Genomic DNA, 26,099 nt, shown 5'->3' with positions numbered 1-26,099 from the left:
AAACAGGGTCACTGCATTCCTCTTTTCCTTCCTTTCCTACGCTTTCAGCTGCCGCCAGGGCTTTTGGCATCAACAGGGGCGAGTTATGTAAGATCTATTAATACTGTCACCCCCCCACCAGCACCGCCGCCACCCCACCACCACCCACCACCTTCTCCCTTCCCTCCCTCTCTCTCTTTCACCCGTCTCCTGACAGCTCGCTGAGTGACAGAGCTGTAGCTGTGATTATTGGAGGGCCGCTGTAGCTACAAGACCACGCCACCAACCAGCTGGTAACCACGGAGACGCTGTATGTGTACATTCGGTACAACCAGGTTGTATATAATCTGGTTCAGACAGACAGGCATTCCGGAGTAGGGGCTGGGCGATATGATTAAACTAGAAAAAGTGCCCTTCTGGGCACAGCTCTCCACCAGGAGGATAGGAGTGTGTGTGATGTTTGGCAAAATGTTTAGTAGTAATATAAAAGTGTTTTTTTTGTTTTTTGCAACAATGTTCTTCATTTTGTTGAGGAAATGCAGAGCCAAATCACTCATAGCATCTCTGAGGATAAAATTCTGGATGAGCAGGACATGTGCGGCATTTTGTACAAAACAGGCTACTCCTGAAAACTTTGGAAGGCAATCTTAGCCAATCAGTGTAGAATCTGATAAATCCAACAGGCTCGTCTTGATCACATGACTACAGAGATCATGTGTACGGATTTGCAGTTGTATACAGATCGATGCAGTTATAAGTAAAAACAGGAATTGCCCTGTTATAGCGCCACCGTGAGGCTGATTTGGAAAAGAATGAGTGGCATGTCGTCCTCGGCCTAGTGGAAATGTATAATTTCCTAGTGGAAATGTATAATTTCCTAGTGGAAATGTATAATTTCATGGAAATTGCACACTGTGTTTGTGATTTGTGGCATTTTGTTCGAAACGGACGTATCATGTCAACTTTGGAAGCCAATCTTAGCCAATCAGGATGGAAGATGGAAAATGGTGCAGATCCGTGTTGATCACATGACGTGATGATCTCATATGGAGATAGTGTATACCAAATTGTGTGATGTATGGATAAAATGTATACGAGTCATCTACAGAAATGTGTTTTGCCTAAATTGGCCTCATGGTGGCGCTATAACAGGCCGTTGAGGAATATTTGGGGCAGAGGTTCGTCGTTGGCATCCAGGGAGTGTGTGTGCAAAGTTTGGCATGGATCGGGCCAAACCGGCCAACTGTGCCGGAGATTAGCTGGTAACTGACGGACGGACGGACGAACGGACGGACGGACGGATGGACGCACGGACGGAGTGCAAAACATACTCTCTCCCCATGCCTTCGGCCTGGTGGAGACAATCAACATCTGAAAATAACAGATTTACAAGCTCTCACAATGCGCTGCAATGCTACATAATTTGTGAGCATGTAGATTGGCTATTTTTGCACGCCAACATTGTACGATGAAGTATAATACATGGTTAAGTGGTTAATCGGACTAATCGACTTAGTCCATTATGAAAGATCTATCTACCTCGTTGATAAAATAATAGTACATGTAATACATTTTAAAAACATTATAAAAAAAAACCTGCTTCTCGATATTATTCGATTAGCTAAATGAGCAGGTAGACACCAAGCGTCTAAATGCCTAAATTGTAATTGGGGATGTCCAGATCACGTTTTTTTGCTCCCGATCAGATTCTGATCATTTGATTTTGAGCATCTGCCGATATCGATTTTTCCCGATCCGATATTTATATTTTATAGAACACTTTTATGCCATATCACAATAGTACAATATGCCAAATCACAGACAATTTCCAGTCTAATATCATGATATAGATATAATTATGATACTTCGATGTCCCGATCACATTTTTTGGCTCCCGATCCAGATCATTTGAAAATGACGTGATTGGCCCAGATTTCCAATCACCCTATCCAATCGGGACAACCTTAGTTCTAAATGATGGTTTTGATATATTTTTGGTTAATTGCCCAGGCCTAGTTTGGGGTGAATGCCACCGTGGGATCAGAGCCTGGAAGCATCTGAGCTTTGCATGGATTTGTCTGATTAACTGAACAAGCCTATTTAAAGCATGTTTTCGTGTGGTTAAAAAAAAAAAGAAATACAGTAACAGGACCGAAAGGAAAAACATGGCAGCAGCCTTCCTGTTTGAAAGTGATCAGAAACCCCCTCTAACCACCACTCTCTGTCAGGAAGAGGATGAAGAGAATGCTTATGCTGATGACGGCAAAGGGCAAGGCCTCGTATTGCAGGGCAAAGACTATCAGAAGAGGCTTCCAGGAGGTGTCTGAAAAGTGAACCCGAAACAAGAGGCGGTGGGCGGATAAATCAAAACCCGAAGCGGCTGACGGCAGAGCACAACAGCGTGCTTCTGTAGAGTCAGAGCCATGGCACCTGTTTGCCTGTTAGGGTTAAAGGGTGCACTGGGAGGGGAATCTTTTTTAAGAGCTCCCTTGGATAGATCAGGGTGTGTGCGTGCTCGCACGTGTGTGTGTGTGTGTGTGTGTGAGAGAGAGAGAGTGAGAGAGAGAGAGAGAGAGAGAGAGAGAGAGAGAGAGAGAGAGAGAGAGAGAGAGAGAGGGGAAAGGCATTTGTCAATAGAGTCTACAGTAAGTCCTGCTCTCTTTGAAGACGCTAAACTTGAAAGATAAGACAAAGTGCCCATAGTGTCCATATAAAGGTTAGGCCTGGCTGTTTTGTACAGCTGGTAGATTTAGCCACAGTACCTTCTTTGGTAAATGAACCTTTTAACCCGTTACACACCGGTATTCGGAAAGCCGCTATTCCGACGCACTGCCATTCCGTGAACCCTAACTGCACGCGGACACCGCATAGTCGTTATGGCGGTGTGTCGTAATGCCACACATCAGTTATTCCGGACACTGGACGCCACATTGTGAAATCAGACAGTATAGGGATTGGCTTATTTTAATCGCTAACAAAGTTACTTGATATGCGGCTCGTAAACGAAGCGTTGGCTTCAGCGCTGTTCATTGTGTGTATGTCTGCTATCTGCATCAGCAAGTTATAGTTACACCTGATAAGCTGTTTTGTGATGTCACGCATATAGCGGCGTGAGCTGTGAATGGTACTATGCTATCTAAGGGGGGTAGGGTAAGTGCTATGGGCCTTTTCAGACTCCATCATGGCCCATAGCACTTACCCTACCCCCCTTAGATAGCATTTCTGTAGACTTAGATAGCATCTGATACAAACTTATAGCATGTTATGTAGACAGCACTATAATTGCATTGTATATAGTCATAGCACGCCATAGTACATATGTATAGCATAGTAGTATATATATATATATATATAGTTTATATGTATAGTCTCATAATATAGATATTCCACTGTTACTTTCTTAGCTTACGCATGTTTTATGATAAATGCTTTTTTTGTGATGTATTCCCATGCTTTTTGTTCTTGCTTAATGTAAATCGCTCTGGATTAAGAGCGTCTGCTAAATGCCTAAATTGTAAATTGTACTACTTTACTTTTACAGACAAATTCAGTTCTATATGACTTGGCCTTCGGCCATGCTATAAAAAACACAGCTTCAGAGGACAGCAAAATCAGAACATTGTCTGCAGAGGTCAGTAGGCCACTAAATAAAGCTCTACAGGAGAGTATTCTGGCCGACTAGCCTGCAGCCATCAGCTTCCAACACAGCCAGACTGTGTGGGCAGCACAATCTCACTGACGATCTCTCTGACTTGATGAGCATGGCATGGCTGGCTGGCCCAAAGTAAGAACCAGGGAAGGAAGATTAGACATGAAACACGAAACATCCAAAGACACAAAACGATGCGTTGTAAACCAATTTTCACAATTTTCGATTGTATGTGAAAACACAGTCACAGCAATTATGTTTCAAGCAGCTGTAAAGCACTGTTAGGACTCAATTCCATTTCCCCCAAAACGCGTGCACACGCACACACACAGTGGAGTGGATGTACCAAACAAAATGTTGTTTTATTCGGAATAAATAATACGTTTGTTATCTTATCTAGTTCTTGAACGCATCTGTGTCGCTTAACCACATTAAAAGGTTTGTAGATATGCTAAAAAAAAAAAAATCGTGAAAACGTGTGCAAATCTTTGAATATATATTCTTTCACAGCAAACTTTTTAAACTCATATCTTTGCTTTTGGGGGGTCCCTGGAACAACATATTTCCAGGTGGGGGTCGGTGGCCAAATAAAAAACATATAATCTTGGGCTCCTTGACAAAATAGTTTGAGAACTACTGACATAGAAACATAGGTCTTTCAGAAAACTGTCAGGATTTAAAATACATTTTGTAGAATCTGGTCTCAGGTCTCAATGCGCTAGTTAGCCCCTAACTGGCTACCAGTGAACATCCCTAGAGAGAGAGAAGACATGCTGGTTTATTCTTACACAGCATGCCGGGAGCAGGCTGGCATAAAGCTGCCATGCCAGAGGTGTGACCTGGCCCACTTCCTGCTGCCTAACTAAAGCCTGACTTATACTTGGTTGCGTGCTGGTGTGGTGCACTGAATATAGCCAATCTACAAGCTCACAACACATCACAAATCGGAGCATTCAGAGCTTATCGATCATCTATTTCTTGGCGAGTGACACGGCTTACAACCAAGTGTAAATCCGGAGTAACGCTCTTCCTGCAGGCTGCCACGTCCAAATAATCCTCACTCCTCGTCTTCCCTTGCTCCCCTTACCCTCACGCAGCCTTTCCCGGAAAATGTGTTGGCTTGGCTACGGTTCTGGATTACCTCAAAAAACAAACAAACAAAGTGTTTGGAGAAAATCTGTGGACATGTTTTTGTCCTGCTTTTCATTTGGACAACAAGAACCCCTCTGTCCTCCAACAAGGCATGCTGCCCAGTGTTACGTAAGAAGGAGAAATGTGATGCGTCTGCTGATATGTTTTAAATTCACCCTGGACCATACATGATCCCGCAACAAAGCATGCTTGTACCCAGAGGAGAGGAAAAACACCTCACTGAAACATTACCACGAACGGCTTTGAAGTGCTGCATCCTCCTTGCTTTTAGATGGCCAAATAATAAACAACCCTGGCTATGAAGATTCCTCCCAACCAGTTATCTCCCTTAAGATCACAAATAAGAAGCCAAAGATACTGAAGCATTATAATCAATAACAATACAAATTCTCTCACCCACTTCTTGTCCTGTATAGCAGAGGTTCTCAACGTTTTTGGCCGGGGACCACCGGACATGCTTTGGCAATGTCTCGGGACCCCCACCCGCCCCCTCCCGACCCCCAATATAAATTGACTGCTACAATAACAATAGTTATAGAGACAATACACCATAAATAAATACCAGATATGAAACCAGATATAATCAATAGGTAAGGTGTATGCATGTACTATGTGTACTATTATGTAAAATCTTCATTTCCATTTTCCAGCCATTCAGTTGCAAAAAAAATTAAAAATGTGGGGACCCCCCAAAATAATTTGGCAACCCCCCGAGGGGTCGCGACCCAGGGGTTGAGAACCCCTGCTGTATAGCACAATCTCTATGACTAATAGCAGTAGTGTCCCCATGTAAATATTCTCTGACTACTGACTATATGAACAGCATATATACTCCTACAGACACGCAAGGGTCCATTGGGTTCCCAACTATGAATCATTAAGCTGCGGGCGGCCCCCTCAAGGACTCCTGTGGGTCTCCAGGCCCCACTTTGAGAAACAGTGCCCCAGGGGCCTGTGTGTGTGTGTGTGTGTGTGTGTGTGTGTGTGTGTGTGTGTGTGTGTGTGTGTGTGTAGGGGGCTTTGATTGCACAGCGTGACGCAGTAAAGGAGTCCAGGTGGAATGTCAGGAGTCAGTGCTCTAGGGTCTAGGCATTACTCACCCAGGCAGGCAGCCTCTTATGTAACAGACATCATGTGAGTGCCTTTGTGTACACTGTCTGTGGGAAGCCAGGTAGAAGGGCTATGCAAATAGGAGACTATTATGCAAGGCACCCGTGTTTATGCGAGAACACACACAAGCAAGCCCACATACATACAAAACAGCACACGCATGCAAACGTGCACACATGCACACAAACATCAGCTTTTTGTGCTAACACAAACATTAAATGCCATTGACAATGAGAGGAGAATTTACGTATGTGACTGAGCAAATCGACATGGTACGTCATGATGATGTACGATGATAAGAGCGCCTCTCACTTCACACGGGTGTGATCTATTTTTCCCATAAATGAATAACCTACTTTGTCAAACTACAGTGACACACACGCAAAAATAGACGATCTACAATCTCACAACGCGCTTCAAAGTGATGTCTTCTGAGCTTATACTGTAGATGTACTTTTGCTTTTTGTGTCTTTTATTTATTTTTCTTCAGAAAAAGTATAAAGAATGAGTTTGGGACTAAATAAGTACATTGGATCCATTCCTTTTAGTGCAAAGTAACAGTTTTGGACATACAAGGTTTCCACCCAAAAGCAACGATATCCATACCCGTAACCCCACACACGCTAAGCTGGGATAATGAAATTGCCCTGCAATCAGCATAGGCTGCTCCCCTCTCCACCTCGCTGTGTGAGGTTAGCAAAGATTGGCGTTGCTGTAGCAACGTCGGGCTGGCAGTGGGGAGGCGATGACGTACGCAAACGGCTGCAGAGTTTGCTCCTCTCCCAGCAGCCCCGGCCGTGAGCCAAAACACAATTCCTGTTCCTCTGGCACTCCGTCTACCACCCGTACCCTCACTTTCCCTTTCTCTGGGAAGCTTTTCTACCTGTGGGACACAACTCAACTTAACTAGTCCCATTAAGAATCCTATCGCCGAGTTCAATCTAATTAACTGTACATTTATTGATTACTAATGTTCTAATCCTGGGTAAAAATCACATTTATGCACTCGCAATCCCCCCTTTGGATCCCCCCGGGCGGCGGTGGCTCAGGGGTAGAGTGCCTGGATGGTAACCGTAAGGTTGCCAGTTCGAACCCGGGCTTCCCCAGAGTTACTGTCGAAGTGTCCTTGAGCAAGACACTGAACCCCTAATTGCTCCCGATGTGCTAGTTGGTGCCTTGCATGGTTTCCGCTGCCATCGTTGTATGAATGTGTGTGTGAATGGGTGAATGTAATGCACAATCTCTGTAAAGCGCCTTGGATAAAGGCGCTATATAAATGCACCATTTACCATTTTGGAGTAATGGCCCAACCTCTTCGGAAGCAAAATTAAATTTTTGTTTATATCCCACTCATGCCTTCCTGACCTTCTCACACTCAGAGACAGAGACACACACACGTACCTGAATGACAGTGTTCCCGCCCTCCAGCAGTGCAATGGCCAATAGGATACTCTCCTGGAAGATGCGGTCACTAGTGGCATTCATGATGAGGTCAATGACTAAGTCAGAAGCCCCTTCCTTATCCAGGTGGCACTGGACGTCTGCCAGGTTGAGATCAGCTCGCCCTCCCACTCCGGAGCTGACAACTATACGGGCACAGAGCAGGAGTTGAGAACAAATGCACGTGGTTTGGAAAATAACCATATTATGCTAGTTGGTGGATGTTTTTATGTGCATTGCAGTACACATTCATTGCACCATGTTTCTTTCAGAAAATGTGACCATTATTGTGAATGAGATTCTGAACAATTTAAATTAATCTGTGGATTATTTTACTGATTTAGTTGATTATTACTGTATATTAAATTAATGTAGACCCTAAAACAAAAGTAAATAAAGTACGACTACGAAATGATAAACGCTAATTACAAGTTACATCTTCACTATGGAACATCTACATCTTAAGGTTCATTCAAATTCTGGTCGTAAAAGTTATATAAAAGAACATTTACACGATACATCACAAAATATATATATATATATATATATATATATATTTGATAGCTAAAATTATTATTTATTTTCGGTCAACTGACTAATGGCTCATTGACCCTAGACAGCACCACTAGGCAGACATGCAGCATTAGCATGGCACAGCACAGCGTTCTGTGGCTGGGTGAACAGGTGCATTCATGACCCATTCCAGTCAGGAGCACTGCTCTCTGGTCGCCTGGCAACAGCACGGCCTCCGTTAGGCTGAGCAGACGGCTTATATCGTTGCTGTCGGGCACAAAACTCCTATCTCCCACGTTTCAAATGTTTATGTTTTTGTCATAAATGAATGCCCTCTTTTCATCATGCAAGAGTGTTGTACGAAAGTGGAGGGAAAAAAAACCCAGATATCTACAAGCTCACCACGCATCGCATCTCGACGTGTTGTGAGCTTGTAGATTAGCTATTTTCAATATTTTATATTTGTAAAATATTCCAATAAAAAAACCTAAGTGTTTTGGACATACAAGGTTTCAGGCCAACAGCAGCGATATGCTCAGGGACAGGGAGGTCTAAGTGCTTCAATGAGGACACGGCCACGGCGGCCAACAAGAACATATTATTTTCTCCGTCTTCAAAACCACGGGAAGTGAACAATGAGTCACATCATTGATTGAAGTCTGTGAACAGCTCCATGAAATTAATAAAATGGCAGTTATTATGACCCACCCGTTGAATTAGCCAATGTTTCAAATGAGAGGACGACAGATAGCCAAGTGGAACATGAACAATTGTGGACCAGTGGACCCGAAACCAAGACAGAAATGTGTCTCCCCGGGGCCCAAACTAGTGAAATCAGAAGGAAGATCTACAAGCTGAAGATTGTAGACCTGCTATTTTCACGACTTTATATTTTATTTTATTTTTACAAACCAAAAAAAGGGGATATTTACTCGTGACCCATAACAATGTTTGGGCTGCAGACCCACAACAGAAAAGAAAGCAAATAATAGTTACATAGACACACCTGTAGGGGGCTTTCCATTGGCTCCAGGGGTGAGTGGAGCATTGCTAAAAGTTGTGACACTCTCTCTTCTCCCGCCAGGTTTGAAGTTCCCATAGTAGCGATTGACCAGAATCTGCCGGAGGGCTTCTCCCTATCAGAGATAGCGGACATTGGGAGCTACATACTCAATAACGCTGATCATGACAAAGGAGCATAGTTAGAGGCTAACATCAATGTTATTGAACCACTGTCGTACAAGGTTACAAAAGGTTGTGCAAACTGCTGATATTCTGTTTGTTTAGAGTTATGCAAGAGAAAGTGACAAGAGGCTCACATGGCTACAAGTATCATTTGCAAAATAATGGTAAATAAGACACAAATGTCCTCTACTTCTCTTCTCAGAGATGGTAATACTGTATATGTGGCATGATCTATTGTTCCTCTCTCTGTTCTAACTAATACTGCCCTAGTCAAAGCAGAAGAGGAACACATCTCATTTTATTTGACGCACTGACCCCCAAGACCTGTTGAGTAGGTCAAAGGCCACAATCCCACAATTCCCATGGTTTAACAAGCAGACTGGACCCACTGGACCCATGGTGGCTGGGTCACTCATCTGAACGGTTCAATGCTGACTGAGACTTGACTGGCTTCGGCTTTCCTGTCAGCTGTATGTCACGTGAAAATACACTCTTATCGGTGGACTGTTAGTAAGCAAAAGTGGTCGAGCGAGCGGCCATGCCGGTGAAGTGTGCGAGCCGTGCAAAGGGCTCCAGGGATTGTGTGCGTGTGTTTGGGGGAGGCCAGAGCAGACCAATCCAAAGGCAGATTGCTTGGTACAATACCTACCCTCCTTTGGTCCTCCAGTTGCTTCTGGGGTTGGTTAGGATCAAGCTCCTTAAAGGTGTGGTAAGTTAGCAGAAAGCAAAAAAAAAAAAAAAAAGGGAAGAAGAAGAATCAAATAAAAAGGGAGGGTGTTAATACAGTGCACATTAGTGTCTCTTTCATGCAAGCAGGGAATTGGGACAGGTTACATCATGCAGGTAATGGAGGAGATACATGTGTCAGGGCAAGAGTGTGGCTGCGCTTATATAATCTACTGTTTGTGCCCAGTATATATATATATATATATATATTTAACCCATTCTGACCTGAGATCAGATTCATACGAGGTTTCCACTGGACACACACTGGTCTGATTAACCCATTCTGACCTGAGAACAGATTCTAAAAATGTCAGTCGTTCTTCGATTTAAAAAAAAATAGCAGACCTACAAGCTCGTATCGCGCCACTCGGTGGCGCGATATGAGCTTGTAGATCTGCTATTTTTCAATAGCTAAAGCATAACATGATGCCAACACCAAAATGGGTGCCCGGTCAGAATGGGATGGATATATATATATATATATATATACTGTGTATGTATGTGTATATATATATATATATATATATATATATTAGAGATATCCCGATACTGTATCAGTGTCGGAAAAGTATGGGATCGGCCCTTATTTGGTCATAATCGGATCATATTGGCATCGGCGAATATGCCAGTCTAACCACCGATCCGACACAGGGGTAAGGGGTTGACACTATGGCAGGTGAATAAAATCCTGGGGCACGTGGAGTTTGCTTTGGAGTTGACCAAACTGCAAGTGGACTTGAGTGTATTTGAGTGAGTCTGCTACAAACACAACACAAGATATATAGCTATAAACACTATTCCCGGTCAGTGATCTTTTTTATATTTGTATTATTATAAATATTATTCTCTGGTATCGGTATTCTGTATCGGCTAACACAGAAATTGTGGTATCGGGATCGGAACGGAAATGAAAGAAGTGTATCGGGACATCCCTAATATATATATATATATATGATACACACACACACGATAAAGATAAATATATATATATCTCACACACGATAAAGATAAATATATACATATCTCTATCTATACGATAAAGACAGAGATATACATATAATACACACACAAGTGTGTATATATTGTATAAACTATAAAGTAGTGACATTACTTGCAAAAGAAGTGATGAAAAAAACAACACTAATTACATAAGAGAATGATAGCCTGCCAGCCGGGAGAAATACAAGCCATGAGAGAGTGAGTTAGAGAAAAAAAGGAAAGAAAATGGAGCCCTATCCAGGTTACATAATGGAGCTAGTGCGCTACTGACACACTATAAGCCCCGATGTTCCAATCTGCCATGGAAAAACACCTCTCCAAGGCTCCAAAAACCCATGCTGACAGATGGTCAGGAAACTGGGCTTCGTTCAAAAACCATGGGGTGGATAGGAGGGTAAATGGAGGAATGGAGGAACGAGGATGAATGGAAGAAGGGGAGGACAAAAACAGACGTCAATATGTAGTCCATTTCCAAGTTGGGGCTGATCTGTGTGTGTGTGTGTGTGTGTGTGTGTGTGTGTGTGTGTGTGTGTGTGTGTGTGTGTGTGTGTGTGTGTGTGTGTGTGTGTGTGTGTGTGTGTGTGTGTGTGTGCGTGCGTCAACAAGGCCCAAAATAGAGGTAAGTTCTAGATAAGATGCAAGAGGGGGCACGAGGGTAATGGGAATGAAACTATAGGAGGAGGCATGATCTGTGATCAGCAACGGACCATATTGGTGTTGAACACACCTCAGTCGGGACCTCAGGCTCAGGTGGAGGTGCCAGCTGAGTGGAAATAAAAGGTTACTGTTAGTTGAGGTGTTTAGATGGCAGGTTAGTGGTACAACATACTGTATATTCTTCTAGACCAAACACAGGGTCGGGACCCATTTTTGGGTTGTGGAACGATTTGTATGGGTTGTGAGTATTTTTTATGGGTTGTTGTGAGTAGTATATTTTATTATTTAAAAGATTTAAAAAAAATAAGTCAAATATTTTCGACTTTAAAAAAATGTTCTAAAAATAAATCCATTCATTGAATTCTTTTTAAAGAAATATAGTGAAACTAGCAGATAAACAAGGTCACAAATAGGGCTTAACTGGTTAATTCATAATGTAATTTTTTTGGTTCCCGAGGAGACCACACACACAATTATCTTCTGGGTCTCTGCTGAAAACGTTTGGGAACCTGGCCTGTTGAAGACCGCCCTTTAAGCACACAGCCATTTGATGGCTCTGGCCCGGCTACACTTCACCCGGTTACCAGTCATGTGCCTGACAGTAATAAAAGCGCATGATCCAAAAAGCCAAGGGCAATGACAAAGAGGACAACAAATGTGTTATTATCTGACATCTGATGTCTTGATTACACTGTCATGCTTAGTGTTTATTGGTTCCATATAATGAATGATACTGTGCCCTAGAATTCATGTGCATTCAGATTATACTGTGCAGTATTAAACACATTGTAAATGTTGAGCATTATTAACCACTTAAACCCTATATAAAGTTGACCAGACGCTCGTGCCCCCACACCCCAACCAACCCCCCCCCCCCTACACTAAATAACTTGCCGAAAATAGCCAGCCTACAAGCTCACAACCAAGCCCCCAGGACCACGGAGGATTATTGAAGTCACAGAAGACTGGTGGCCAAATGTGGTCTAGTAACTTTTGCATATTGTCGCTTTTCAGTAAAATCCTCAGCTTTAGTTTAGTTCCGAGGGTGCAAAAGTGGACAGATAGGCTTTTAGTACTGTGCAGTATTCTACCCAAACCATGGGGACTTAAAACCAAACAAATTCTAACATGCAAATTTCATATCAGAAAAAACATGCAGTGAAAATAAGACTCAAGCGTATTTAAAAGCTCATGCAAACAATGTCATGCAAGATGCATTATCATAGAAGACAGCCAAAAGATTAAAAGAATATTAAGACACAAAGGTGCATTGCATTTTATGCAGATATTAGTGTTTGATGCCCTACAATGGATGGAGAGACATTTCCAGCAATTACTGTACAACTTATTACTGGGATGTAAATAGCACAAACCAAACCCACATGGGAATTGTCTAGCTCTACAGTATAACCCAGCCATGATAGCTCAGGTTGAGTAACTATGTGACTGGACAGGAATGTCCCTTTTATCAGGTCTCTGTTTAAGTCAACACAGGAAAAGACATAATGCACACAAACAAGACTGGAGTCTTCTTGTAATTCAATTTGAATGTTCAAGGTAACCAAGGAGCTTTGAAGTCTGACTTCAGTGGTAAAGCATGATAATCATCATCTTCCTATTTTGACCTAATTTACAACCTTAAAGGACCACTTCACCACTTTTTACATCATCGTTAGGCAGATTTCTTTACAAAAATGTTTAGATTATTATCGTGAGAACGATGACTTCCATTTTCACATTGCAACTTTTCAGGACTAGAAAGCCTGCAGTTTATATTAGCTTTGCTTCCCCATTGATGATGTCACTGGTGGACGGGTTTCTGAACTGCCCACAGCCCTCCTGAGACAAAGACTGAGTAGAGAAATTTTATCATGATTATTAGTGAGGACCTATTTTATGAAGGTTGAAGTTGGGTGGAAACCACCCAATGCAACCGCATGCTTCTCTTATCTATAAAATGTTGCATCAGCTCAGAATCCAGCTGGGCCCCATAAACGCCAACAGGGTTCCCACTTGCCATTTCGAACACACTGGACCGATGCGATGTACAAGATCATATGGAAAACCAGCACTAAGCGAAAAGCATTTTCTTCTTCTGAATTTCCACTTCTCTTGGCAACACTCGCAACAGGTCTCAGGCCAGGGCCTCAGAGATGTGATCTCCATGTCAGTCTCTCAAGTCTGACATGAGGCATAAGCCTGAAGTAAAGTCCTAAAGCTACCAAGGGGGTGGTGGTGGCTCAGGGGTAGGTAGAGTGGCCGGATGGGAACCGCAAAGTTCCCAGTTCGAACCCGGGCTCCCCCAGAGTTAGTGTCAAAGTGTCCTTGAGCAAGACTCTGAACCCCTAATTGCTCCCAATGAGCAGGTTGGTGCCTTGCATGGTTTCCGCCACCATCGGTGTAATAATGTGTGCGTGACGTGAGTAGGTGAATGTAATGCACAATCTATGTAAAGCGCCGTGGATAAAGGCGCTATATAAATGCACCATTTACCATTTACCAAGTCAAGTCTATTATACATTTTGTCTAGTCTCAAGTCTAAATGTACAAAAACAAGTCAAGTAATGAGTCAAGATCAGTACTCTCTCAAGTATCTGCTTTGGTATGCATGTGACAGCACCATTTTTACAACATATTTCCCAGTCATGAAGTTAGAAGCCATGTCAAGTAATCAAAGTTCAAGTTTCTCTAAATTCCCTTCATACATCAAGTAAAGTCTCAAGTAAATAGAAATGTCAGAGTCAGACTCAAGTCCAGGAGTTCAGTGTAACTTGACACCCCACATGCAGGCTGCGTGAGTGGTGTCAGCAGCAGTCACTCCTTCCTCCTGCTTTGGATTACATAACCTGGCTCCCCTAGGGTCACCAGCACCCAGGGATCCCCTGTTCATCCACTCTCACACACACACACACACACACACACACACACACACACACACACACACACACACACACACACAAGGTCCCAGTGCCAGGATGGCACAGTGCCAGGCAGAAATAAGAAAGACAAGAGCATGCGGATCAGGGCAGGGCCTCAAACGGTTAACAGGTGCTTGTAGGGGGCAAGTGAACCCCCGCCGCCATACACACACCAACTCCAATTCACCCCACCCTTTCCTGCCTTGCTCTCTTGCCAACACTGCCCGGGGCAAGGCGTGGCACTATCCAGCGTCTCCCGGTAAACAGCCCCACTGCACTTTTATTAGCAATTACCACTGAAGGTCACACATCAGTGGAGAGTCTGAAATTCCAGGGTGGAAAAAAAAAAAAAAAAAAAAAGAGGGCTGCTTCTTATGTAAGCACCGCTTGAGAATTGGCTGGAGTCCAAGAATCGTGCAGCACAGAGGTAGAGAAAGTGGGACGCCACTGCACGGGCCCGTGGAACGTCTCCAGCACCCCCTGTTGGCTGGGAAGAACAACATCAACCCCTGCATTGCCTCACGTCACCCACAGAAGCAGACGAGGGGGATACATGAGGACAAACAGAGACAGACTGAGGCAAACTGGCAGAGCCCCAGATGGGTGTGGCAGCGCCTGGGTGAGTTGTAGCCTGGCACGAACTGAAAACACAGTGGAGGGAAGGGGGAAAGCGTGGCAAAAAGAAAAACAAGAACCTAATGAAGCCGGAACAAGCTACGGGAAACAAAAACACAAAGAAAAAGAGCACAGATGTGATTGGTAAATGAGAAACGGTAGAATCTGGAGACCTAAAACAGGTGCTCCGAAACAAAAAACATGGCCATTTAAAAAGGAAAGCAGAGAAATGAACAGTGATTAAACAAGAGGTACTATAGAGATTAACACAGTGAAGAGCAAACGCTGGCAGTGCAAAATGTCAGGAGACAACATGAGAGAAAAGGACTGTGGGAGAGAGCAACAGAAAGTTGGGGAGAATGTGTCGGGGCAGGTGACGGTAGTATAGTCTGGATAATGAGGAGATTGTGATCAGCTGGCACGTTCACAAACGCAGAGACATGCTTACACAGGCAGCACGTAGACACAGAGACACACATGTGGACTGCCACTCTCCCTGCATAGAAATCATCTTGCCTTACATAATCGCAACAATGAACTTATTGTCATCCTAAAGCCATATAATCTTGGCGGACTCCGTTACATCACCGCTATATATACACAACACAGATATCATCCTTCTCTGATCCTCCAACCCTGAGCGGGCTCTTTTTTTCTGAAAGAGGCAACACATGCACACACGGGGGACTGCACATGAAAGCATGATCAAGCTTAACACAGGAGCTCTAGTGGGCGGGTGAAGGCTTGCTTACAGTTATCCATTTTCTATTTTTGGAATCAAATAAAACAAAATATCTCCGAGGGGGAATGCCATTCTACATTGTTTTACACCCCCCCCCCCCCACACACACACACACACACACACACACACACACACACACACACACACCAGACAGGGCATCTGGGGTGAGGAGCAGGCACCAGGGGTGAGGAGGACTCGGAGCAACCACAGGCATGCCATGCCAGGGTCTATCCAACAGTAGTAGAACTGACTGTCCCTGAGCGACTGGGGAACGGGCTGGGATGGACAGCAGCTTGGCAAAGGCTCCCTCCTGTAGTGGCAGGCCAGAGGAGAGCAGAAGCATCAGGCATAACACTGGTGTTATATAACGGCAGCTCACAGCAGCTGAGGGAACATCACGGCTTTGGCCTTGCATGCGTGCATAGTAAGCCTGCATACGTGTCTGGCTAGCTAGCGGGCTGGGACAGAGTGTACCACCGGGGGGGCTCTCTAGGGCACAGGGCCAGGCACATGCAGAAAAAATAGAATCGGTAGGGTACAGTATGCTGCCGTTTGTGGTTGTGTGAGTGAGTGAGAGAGACAGACAGAAAGAGAGACAGAGGTTCACGTCAGCAGAGGTGTGAGCATGTGTGCATTCTTAAACACTGCTTATGGGCAGGGCTGCTGAAGCCACACTTTAGCCTGTTTCTGCGGAAAGGATACAGCTGGGGACTTCCATCACTAGGATACAGCATGAAGGGAGTGAGGTTAAGAGGGAGGGGAGAGAGAGAGCTAGTAGGGAGCTGCTAGGGGGAGAGAGGGCGGGGTGGCTGCATGTGACTTCTTGGCAACAGTGGAAATACCCTTTCCAACTGCCTCTCTCCCTCTGACTCCAACTGATACAACCGTTTACCTCACTTTCACTCACTCCCTCGACCGACTCACTGTCCACTGTTCTTGTGCACCAATACATTATTTATTTCCTTCCACCTGTGCATAAATCACGGGACCCTCTCGAAAACAAGATACTGTATCTCAATGGGGTATTCCTAAATAAAGAATTTCAAACAAATAGAGAGCACCAACTTTAGCAGAAAACTTAGTTGGCTGCAGTAAAGCATATAGACAATTGCAGAACAAATCGAAACTATATTCTAACATACCATGACATGTGGATAACACATTGCGCAATGCTTGGACTGATAATGGAACTAATCAAGTCACGCAACCTCCAGGAATTGTAAACACTTTTAGTTTTGATCATGATAGGTCTCAGTGTCTCACTCAATCATTCAAAATGTGGTCAGATCACCTTTCACTCATGTGCCATATCTACTTCCTCTGGGCAACAGGCCACTGCCACCCACACACACACTTAAGAATTCTCAAGGTACACATGAAGTATGTTGGCTGCCAGACACACGTCCACCTCCAACGGTGTACATTTCGATCTGTATTCGGTTTCTAGTGCTAAATATACAGGAATGCTTTTGCTATATTATATAGTACACCTGCTCTTGCAGTAATGGCAAAGGGCTCAGGAGAACAGCATTCCCTGTCTGCCATCCATCTAAAAGGGGTCGATTCACATACAAACACGCACCCCCCCCCCCCCCCCCAACACACACACACCCCCACACTCACACGCTTAAGGCATGCTCTCCTCCAGTCCCAACCAGCCCTCAAGTTGACAGACAATCCTGCAGTAAACATTATGTCAAACAAGCTCGACCTATCCCTGGTTAGATCAGTGCCCTGAATCATAGTACTAGTGGATTAATGAAACAAGTATGAATGTCAACAGCCCACTTCCAGAATATGGCAATATCTAAAACATTTCATTAAAAAAAAAAAACAGCATAAATATATATATTTTTTAAATTATACTGTCTTAAGACGTGCTGACAGTGCACATTATAAATATACAACGGACAGCTGAGAAAGACAGACAATTTACATTTCAGCGAAGCACAACAATATAGCCTACTCTAGTTAGACATGCTACGATAATTAAGTACTGTACAACAAGAAGAATAATGTTACACAGTAAATTCCTGAGTGCAAAAATGGACCCCTGGATTTTACTGTGTAGGGAAAACTCATACAGCCATACTACGAAGACATGGGGGTCAAGCCATCGAAAGATGTGCAACCTGATTTATACTTTGTTGTGCACCAGCACTGATAATAGCCGATCTACAATCTCACAACGTGTTTCAATGTGATGTGTTCTGAGCTTGTAGATCTGCTATTGTTGGTGCCTGACACCAGTGTGCAACAAAGTATACATTAAGCCTAAGTGTAGCTACTGTAGGAGGTCTGTTTGCAGCACAGGCACATCTAGACCACTAGTGGCAGACATGCGTAAATCAAATGTATACACCACGACAGTAATAAGGAAAATGATCAACCTCAGCCACATCCATTTCATCATCAAAGGCAATCAGCTGGAAGAGAAAAGTATAGGGGGCAGAGTTAGTGAAGCTAGGTAAGCAAGATATAGCTTAGTTGGTCACTCAGAAATGTTAGTGAAGTGAGTTAATTGCAATCACAGCATCATGCATACAAAGCATGTACATTAAGTACTAAATCCTAAGCACTGTAGGCCTATATTAAACCCATTTTGGCACGAATGTATATTGCTATATACTGTACATAACAACAGCAGCAACCACAGGTGGAAAGGTATAGTTATAGGGGTATAGGGGTTCCCGGTCTAAACGGGTTAAGCCAAGATTCTTGTAAAGCTTGATCTAACAATAGAATCTGAACGATTGACTCCTTTTTATATGAAACTTAAATGGACATCATGTGCATGTAAAGATGCCAGCATGTCAATTTGAAGAGAAGTAAATAAATAAATTTCTAAAATACAATGAATAAAAACAGAATTGTTGGATGGCATAATTTGGTGGCCACATACTGGTGCTATAGAGCACCGAAGTCTGACGTCACTCGTTCATCCCCTGGTTCTAAGGGGTTCGCAGGCGTTTTTCTCTATGGAGAATAACTTGGGGTCATCTTAAAATCGTCTCATATAAGCATTGTGGTCCAAAAATAAACAAACTGTCTCTGCGATATTGTCGGGGAGGTGTCTCTGTATCGTTTAAGACAGTCAGTCAGTCATTGTTGATTGTTTTCATTTCATTGTTTCTAGCAAAATTTTAACTAATTCAGCAGCAGTAGTCGGTTGATTCTTCATATCCATATGAGTGAAAGGGCCGGGGTTGATTTGTTTATGGGGATTAGATGCACAAAAAAAAAAGTACACAACCCGTACAACCCGTACGAATAACTTAGCGCCTTCTACCGATATTGACGTCAGACTTCGGTGCTCTATGGATTGAGGCTTTAAAACACTGCTAGAACAAAATTACAGTTAAGGACATTAGTACAGAGGGTCACCAACAGCCCATGTTATGGTGTATGAATGGTGTTAGTGTTAAGGACGATGGACCATGCTCCCAGCATGTTAATGGTCTGTGCTGATATTCCCAATTTACATTAAAGCGATTAGAGACACTGTGTACGTACTACGTACAGTACATTCAGGAGGGAAGGAACGAGGGAATATATTTTTTCTAAATAATGTGACTAGAGTTCTGATACCATTGTTAAAAATAAATGGATACAATGCACACAGGACACTGAAACACTGCTCCGGTTGGAGGAACTCATAAGCAACCCGAACGAATAACCGACTAAAGAGCTGTCCACACCAAGAAAGAATTATAACAACAACCAGGGGCGTAACTAGCATAACACAGACAACGCAATTGCGTCGGGGCCCATGGGCATTGTTGGGGGGCGCACTGAACAGTGTGTTCGGGCCTACTGACGCCAACTATATATACAACCAGTAAGACACCCTGAGGTCACGCTGAAACAGGAGCGTGTCACGAGGCGTGACGGACTGACAACCTTCAGGAGCGTGTCACGAGGCATGATGGACTGACACGAGGCGTGAGTGACGGAGTGACGGACAGGTTTTACAGGTTTTCATAGTAATATGACCTACAGTAGCAATACTGTATTAAATATCATTGTAACTCAAGTGGATGGTGTAGTCAGTCCAGACCACAACGACATTTATAACAATGAAAGAAATTGTTGGGATCACTTTCAGAGCAATTATGAGAAACAATACAAAATACTGGCAGTCAAATCAAAATCCATCCAAATTTTCAGGTTGTTACTGTACCACTCATGGCGTTTCAGCTGACATCGCTTAGAAACTCAAAAATACTCATTTGATAAGGACATCTGGGATGCATCCATCAAATTGATGTTCATACAAAAATATTAATTAAATCTGCCTTCAATAGACAATAACTCTTGTAACTAATTTTGTGAACTAATAACCTTCTGGTTTTCTGTAGGCTACAGCAGTAACCAGTCATCAATCAATATCCATTTTGGGTCTCCGACACAGCTTGGCGCCGCCGTCTAAGGAACGTTATCATTCATCACCGAGGGTTAGGGTTAGGGCACATCATTACTATTATTATAGTTATCATTCTTGGTGTAGACGACAAAATAACTATTTCCTTGCAGTCTGCCGTAAAGGCCTCAAGGTTCATCTTGGAGAATTCACCTTTTGTGTTATTTCAACCCTATTGACCCATTGTTCATACTGTAACCCTTCAGCCTTGTATTGTAGCCGACTGTACTGTAGGTCAGAACAAATGCATCAGTTTCTCTGATTACATAATTCTTTTAAATCTGATAGTACAGAACAGGATATACCTTCTGACCATATCCTCGGTCTTTGGTCATCATTTCCCTGAGGGTCTGCAATACTTTGATACAGAGACGCTCCTCATTCTCCTCCAGTAACTGCTTGGTGTGTTTAATCAGCCTGTGCAAGAAAGAGAAAGAAGGAAGGTTAACGTTAACGTTTATTTTATTTTTTATTTGTTTAATTTCCTAGGCTTGATCTAGAGCAAAGCTACCATTGAGAGAAAAGTAGTTAAGCTAAAAAGCTTAGGATATTATTACATTATTTATTACACCATTATTATGCCTGCTGCCTGCACCGAGGAGAGTTAGGTGACACATTTAAAAACTATTTCTCTGTCGCCTCACAGCTAGAAGGTCCTGGGTTCGAAAAACATACAGTAATCCTGGTCTCTAAACTGCCTCCCCCTGGCCAGCCGGGGCGCCTGATGGAGGGGAAAGGAACCGGTTGGAATAACGTGTTCCTTCCACGTGCTACGTCCAACCAGGGAAACTCCCCCCTGTCAGGTGTAAAGGAGCAACTTGGACCCTCAGGCATGAAGGAAGCATGAGTTCAAGTCCGTTGCTCTCCCCATGTCCCCCATATATTGGGGACTAGGTTGGCGGAGGGTGTGGCGGAGGGTGTGTAGAGCCCAGGATCACATTAGATAATTGACACAGAGGTGAAAAATGGGTTACAAAATTGTGGGATAAAGAAATGTTAATAAAATAAAATAAAAACTATTTCGCCAGCGACCGGACAGTATTTCAGCACAGATACTTAGTCTGTTTTTTGGGAATCTTTGACTATGCGTTTGAGCTTGGTACCCTGGTCTGCAGGCCCTAAAGCCTGTATCATTAATCCGGGCCTGACCATGCTACGTCAACAAAACTTGGGAAAATAATAATACCCTATTTCTGCTGCTGGGGCTTGGTAAATGTGACAGTATGTACAGCTAACACAGTATAAATCCTCATTGTTAACTTATCCATTGATAACAGAAACAGATAGCAAATGTTAAATTAACACTGATCTTACTGTGTACTAATACCTTCCTAGTCCCAGTATTCCCACTTTTGTCTGTTCCTCACCCTCACCAAATGCCTTTGGATAACTTTCAACTTAGACTGAGTAGAGTATACAATTTGTTCTAGAGCCTAGTAACAATAATTTCAGGCTACAAATGCAGTCATGGATCCCTTTGTCTCTGAAGCCAGTGAAACGTGCACTCCTATCAAGAGCATTGTAACGTAGCTCATTGTTATCCAGTTCTTCCCTGGAACTGGACAATGTTAGCATGAGTCAGAGCAGCAGTTGCAGCAGCGTACAGTAGCTTCACGTGCATCTCCACACCTTAATCCACCATGGCAGCCATGGTGGATTAAGGTGTGGAGATGCACGTGAAGTAGAAGGCTAATCCCCATAGTGACACAACACCTGCTCAAGGTAGCCAGCTGGGACCTACTGTAATCCAATATTAGCTCTTATCAGCCACAACACAACCTGACAAAGCTTTTGTGTGAGAGTATGCGCTTACTGTACTCGTGTAAAACATGTGATTGCAATAAGACCTGTACAGGCACACCCTGCTCATTTACTGCACATGTACTATCTACATGACGTGTACTGTACATAGATACTGTAGATAGATTGGTTCAAACTGACAACAATAACAAAAATGAATGTTTCAACAGATACATTTATGTTCCGTTTGTGGACAGACACCAAACAAAAAGGCCTTCTTGGTTGGCTGTTAGCTTTTTCTCTCGATTAATTGAATACATACTGTAGGACCACAACGGAAACAATCCCTGAGGGCTGTTTGTGTTATCATTTTAGCACAATTGTACTTTTTGCCAACTGTTAATAAAGTATTAATTAATCGATTAATCAAAGCTTGGCTAGGTACTCATAATGTCCAGAAGTTATTATTGTGAGATGATAGCCATCATATTTCAGTGCAAGAATAGGCTACTCAGATTTTTACTTATGCAATAAAGTATGCCTTGCCGAGCCATGAGGCCCATAGGGCAGGATCTCCTGTTTCTGTAGCATGAGGCAGCTTGACGTGCAAGCACATGTCGCACAAGGACATGACACATGTCGCAGGGACTTAGCCCAATCCAACCCTTGGTGCTGAATGAGCAGGGAGACACTGGGTCCTATTTTTTTTAGGCGCCTTTGGGATGACCACCGGGGATCGAACCCGACCTCCCAGTCTCAGAGCTGGTACTTAAGCAATACCACAATATACTGTATGTATTCTAAATGTTACTGAACATGAACATGCAACGTTTGTTCGGTTCGGCTGGTTACAGACTGCAACCAGTGGCTTTCATTATAAAAAATGATCACAACAGGTATGCCTATTGCGGATACAAATGATTAATGTTCAAAGACGTACAGTAGGTTAGAGACAGCATTACCTGACGTCCTGCACAAATTATGTCAAAATTGCGATTACAACAGCAAACGATGTTAAGAAATCAAATAAGATTCAAACATGTGCAGCCAAAAGCCCATGTCCTCCCATCGATTATGTGTAGGTCTACTACAGCATGAGACAATGGGGCTTCTGGATCCGATTATCAATATCAACTATTGGGTTCCAACTATTAGCTCAAGACCTACTTCTACACTCTTGCTTTTAGTTAATCTTTTCCTAGTTATTCATGTCCTCACTGAATTGCATTACTGCTATTATTTTAATGTTTTATGCCTTGCTCTTCTTTTTTTCTGTAAAGCACTTTGAGTTGCATTTCATGAAAGTTTTATTATTATTATTATTATTATTATTATTATTATGTTTAGATCCATAACAAACTCTGCAATAAAACAAAAATAATCCCAGCGACCAGAAAATTCCAACTAGCCTATTTAGCTTAGCAAGGAGGAAGATGACTTTAACACAGGTTGTGGGTGGCTCTGGCTTACTTTGAAATGAATCCTCCACTCTCACACTTCCTGCGGGCATCTGTGTTCTCAGGGAAGAGCAGCTCTGGCCGATGGAGAACATCCACCAGCACGGACAGTTCCGCTTGGACCAGAGGCCTCAGCCGGTCCTCCAGTGCTGACACAATGTCCTTGTAAGAACAATGTAACAACAGAGAAATGACATAAATGACAGCTTCAATTTACTGTATATTAGTTAAGTACAGTACTGTGTGTAACTGTGTGTGCGTGTATGGATTTTAAGAATAAGAGCTTTGTTTAGCTGAGAATGCAGAAGTAATACGACATTACGATGGCAGGTCGGATTAGAAATACACTGTAGTTAAAACAAAGCTCTCGTTCTTAAAATCTACGTATCTAATAAAATATCTGCTTATTATGGAAATGCTCAAAATATTCCCAGCTTGTCGGAAATATAATAAAAACAAATGTTGTATAGACTTCATATTTATTATAAACTAATTTAGATTCTTTATTTCATTTTCTTAGTTCTGAAATACATATGCTTCTAAATATCGATACCTTTTATGTCTGTGAACGCCTATTTATGTACTGTATCTTATGTATCTTACTGTATCTTATGTACTGTATGAGATGAGATATATTTTATTAACCCATTTTGGGCGGGAACCCCTTTTGGCGTTTTAAACATATATTTAACATATAATTTAGCTATTGAAAAATAGCAGATCTACAAGCTCATAGCGCGCCACCGAATGGCACACTATGAACTTGTAGTTGTAGGAACAGGCAGCTATACTTCATGCAGCATCTCATAACGAAGGCGAATGTACAGTAGCATCTCATAACGAAGGCGAATGTACAGTAGGTCAGAGTCACTGAATTCCCACGAAAATAAAACTGAGTCATCCTTTACCAGTAGTTAGTTGCGTACATTTTCTGGGAATTTACCAGCTTCCATTTCCACTGAATTTTCTTCGTCGCATGCAACAATATTGTCATGACTAGCACCATGTGTGAATCAGTGTTGGATTGAGGACGTGCAGACATTCAGGTTTATGCTGTGTAAGACCAAGCAGTTACTCATGCATCCTGTAGAGATAATTAGCAAAAGAGGGCATTACCATTACCAGTCATGCCCTCATATCTTATATTGTTTACCCCAGTGGTTCTCTATCTTTTCTGGGTCAGGGTCCACTTGAAAATCTCAAAAGTGTTTGTCAACATTCCATTTTTGCCACAGACATACAACATGAGTGGACAGTGTACCAGAAACACATAAATAGATAGCCCTGAATGACCACAATAGGAGTGTTCAAATGGAAACCAGTTAAGGGGGTCTCTTCAAATGAAACATTTGAGAACCACTAGTATTAGTGGCACATAGTAGATAGTAGATATTCCACTGTTACTTTCTTAGTTTATGCATGTTTCATGATAAATGCTTTTATGTGATGTATTCCCATGCTTTTGTTCTTGCTTAATGTAAATCGCTCTGGATTAAGAGCGTCTGCTAAATGCCTAAATTGTAAATTGTAATTGTCATGCATATTCTGAAGAAAACCTGGAGACTGACATTCAATAAGTGGGTCTTATGATCAAACTAACTAACTAACATACATTATAAATAATAGCGTGTACAACAGAAAATCTAAAATTTGCCAAGGACAAGACCAAGTCTTTGCCACGGACACATTTGTCCGTGTACAGACATGTTGATGACCGCTGGGCCCACCCATTTGACCACTTTTAGAACAATAGATCAATTTAGATCAATCAATTGATTGTTAATATTAATGATGCTATATTATCATGCTACTTATTTGGGGGCCCACTTGCAATAACCTTGCAACCACTGGTTTACCAAACTACGGTAATAGTATTGGTGTTTCATCAGTAATGGGCTATATGCACACGCGCCATTTTGGAAATAACTTGGGCCCCTTCCCTAGTGGCTCGTACACACTGCATGATATTTGCTCCGATTATGCTGTCGGGACCATTTTTGGCGCTCACCGACAAAACTCCCGATCTGACGCAAGATCGGGCTTTGATCGCCGAGGGTTTGCTCGCTGTGTGTGAAAGGCTCTGCGAGAAGATATAGCGCCGATAAAAGTGCTCTCCGACGCCTTCCCGACCGCATGAATATCAAGCAGGGTTGATACTGTATTTGGCTCTGTCACCGACGGCGACTGGACATCGTACAGTATGAAAAGGGTTGCGTCCAGAGAAGTCCTGTATTACAGCCAATGAGAGCACAGGACAGCTGTGCTCACAGCAATGCTGTCTGTCTGTCTGTCGTGTCGACTGTATCGATAGATGATCAGATGATAATATATAACATTCATTCTTTGGGTAAATCCCTATCCTGTGTCGTACTTAGTAGCTATATTAGCCCAATGTTGCTGTTAAATAGTCTATAAAATCATAACCAACTCATTTCACTTGAATAGTGTTGATAAAACCGCATCGGAGCAAACCTTTGGACCTTGTGTGCTCTCTCTCTCCCTCTGTGTGTGTGTGTGTGTGTGTGTGTGTGCACGAGACGAAGAGTTATTTCATGAAAATCAAGATTTAACGCCCTGTCTCACTGCAGCCCACGTAGTCTACACTACACGGCATGCTGTCACAAACATTTCGCCGTGTAGCCTGGCTATTCCTGTGTGTGGCATGCACAGAGAGAGAGAGAGAGAGGCGTCCTCTGTGTCGGTCTCGCGCTCGTATCACGGCATCCTGCACGTGCGTGAGATGTAAAAATGAATAAAATAAAAACAAATGAATATCGGGTCTGGATCGCATCTTGGT

At 42.9% G+C, this 26,099-nt stretch overlaps 1 protein-coding gene across 8 annotated transcripts in view; it reads right to left on the bottom strand.

The window, feature by feature from the left end:
• itpr1b (inositol 1,4,5-trisphosphate receptor, type 1b) overlaps window positions 1–26,099 on the bottom strand; it is a 125,339-nt gene that overhangs the window by 47,860 nt on the left and 51,380 nt on the right. For 7 of the 8 annotated variants that reach the window (XR_014569598.1, XM_083770683.1, XM_083770684.1 and 4 more), the window contains 4 exons: window positions 23,316–23,464; window positions 20,411–20,522; window positions 8,850–8,979; window positions 7,292–7,476 (listed from right to left, as the gene is read on the bottom strand). Coding sequence is in view for 7 of the 8 variants with exons in the window: in XM_083770683.1 (XP_083626809.1) it covers window positions 7,292–7,476; window positions 8,850–8,979; window positions 20,411–20,522; window positions 23,316–23,464 (576 nt within the window). In the remaining variant the exon portion in view is untranslated. The remainder of the gene's footprint in view (window positions 1–7,291; window positions 7,477–8,849; window positions 8,980–20,410; window positions 20,523–23,315; window positions 23,465–26,099) is intronic. The other variant, XM_083770688.1, reaches the window with a different exon arrangement.

The sequence above is a fragment of the Protomyctophum parallelum genome (assembly GCF_964188405.1).
Source record: "Protomyctophum parallelum genome assembly, chromosome: 8".
Classification (NCBI taxonomy): domain Eukaryota; kingdom Metazoa; phylum Chordata; class Actinopteri; order Myctophiformes; family Myctophidae; genus Protomyctophum; species Protomyctophum parallelum.
The sequence above is the reverse complement of the archived record's forward strand: the minus strand, read 5'-3'. Positions and strand labels throughout refer to the sequence as shown.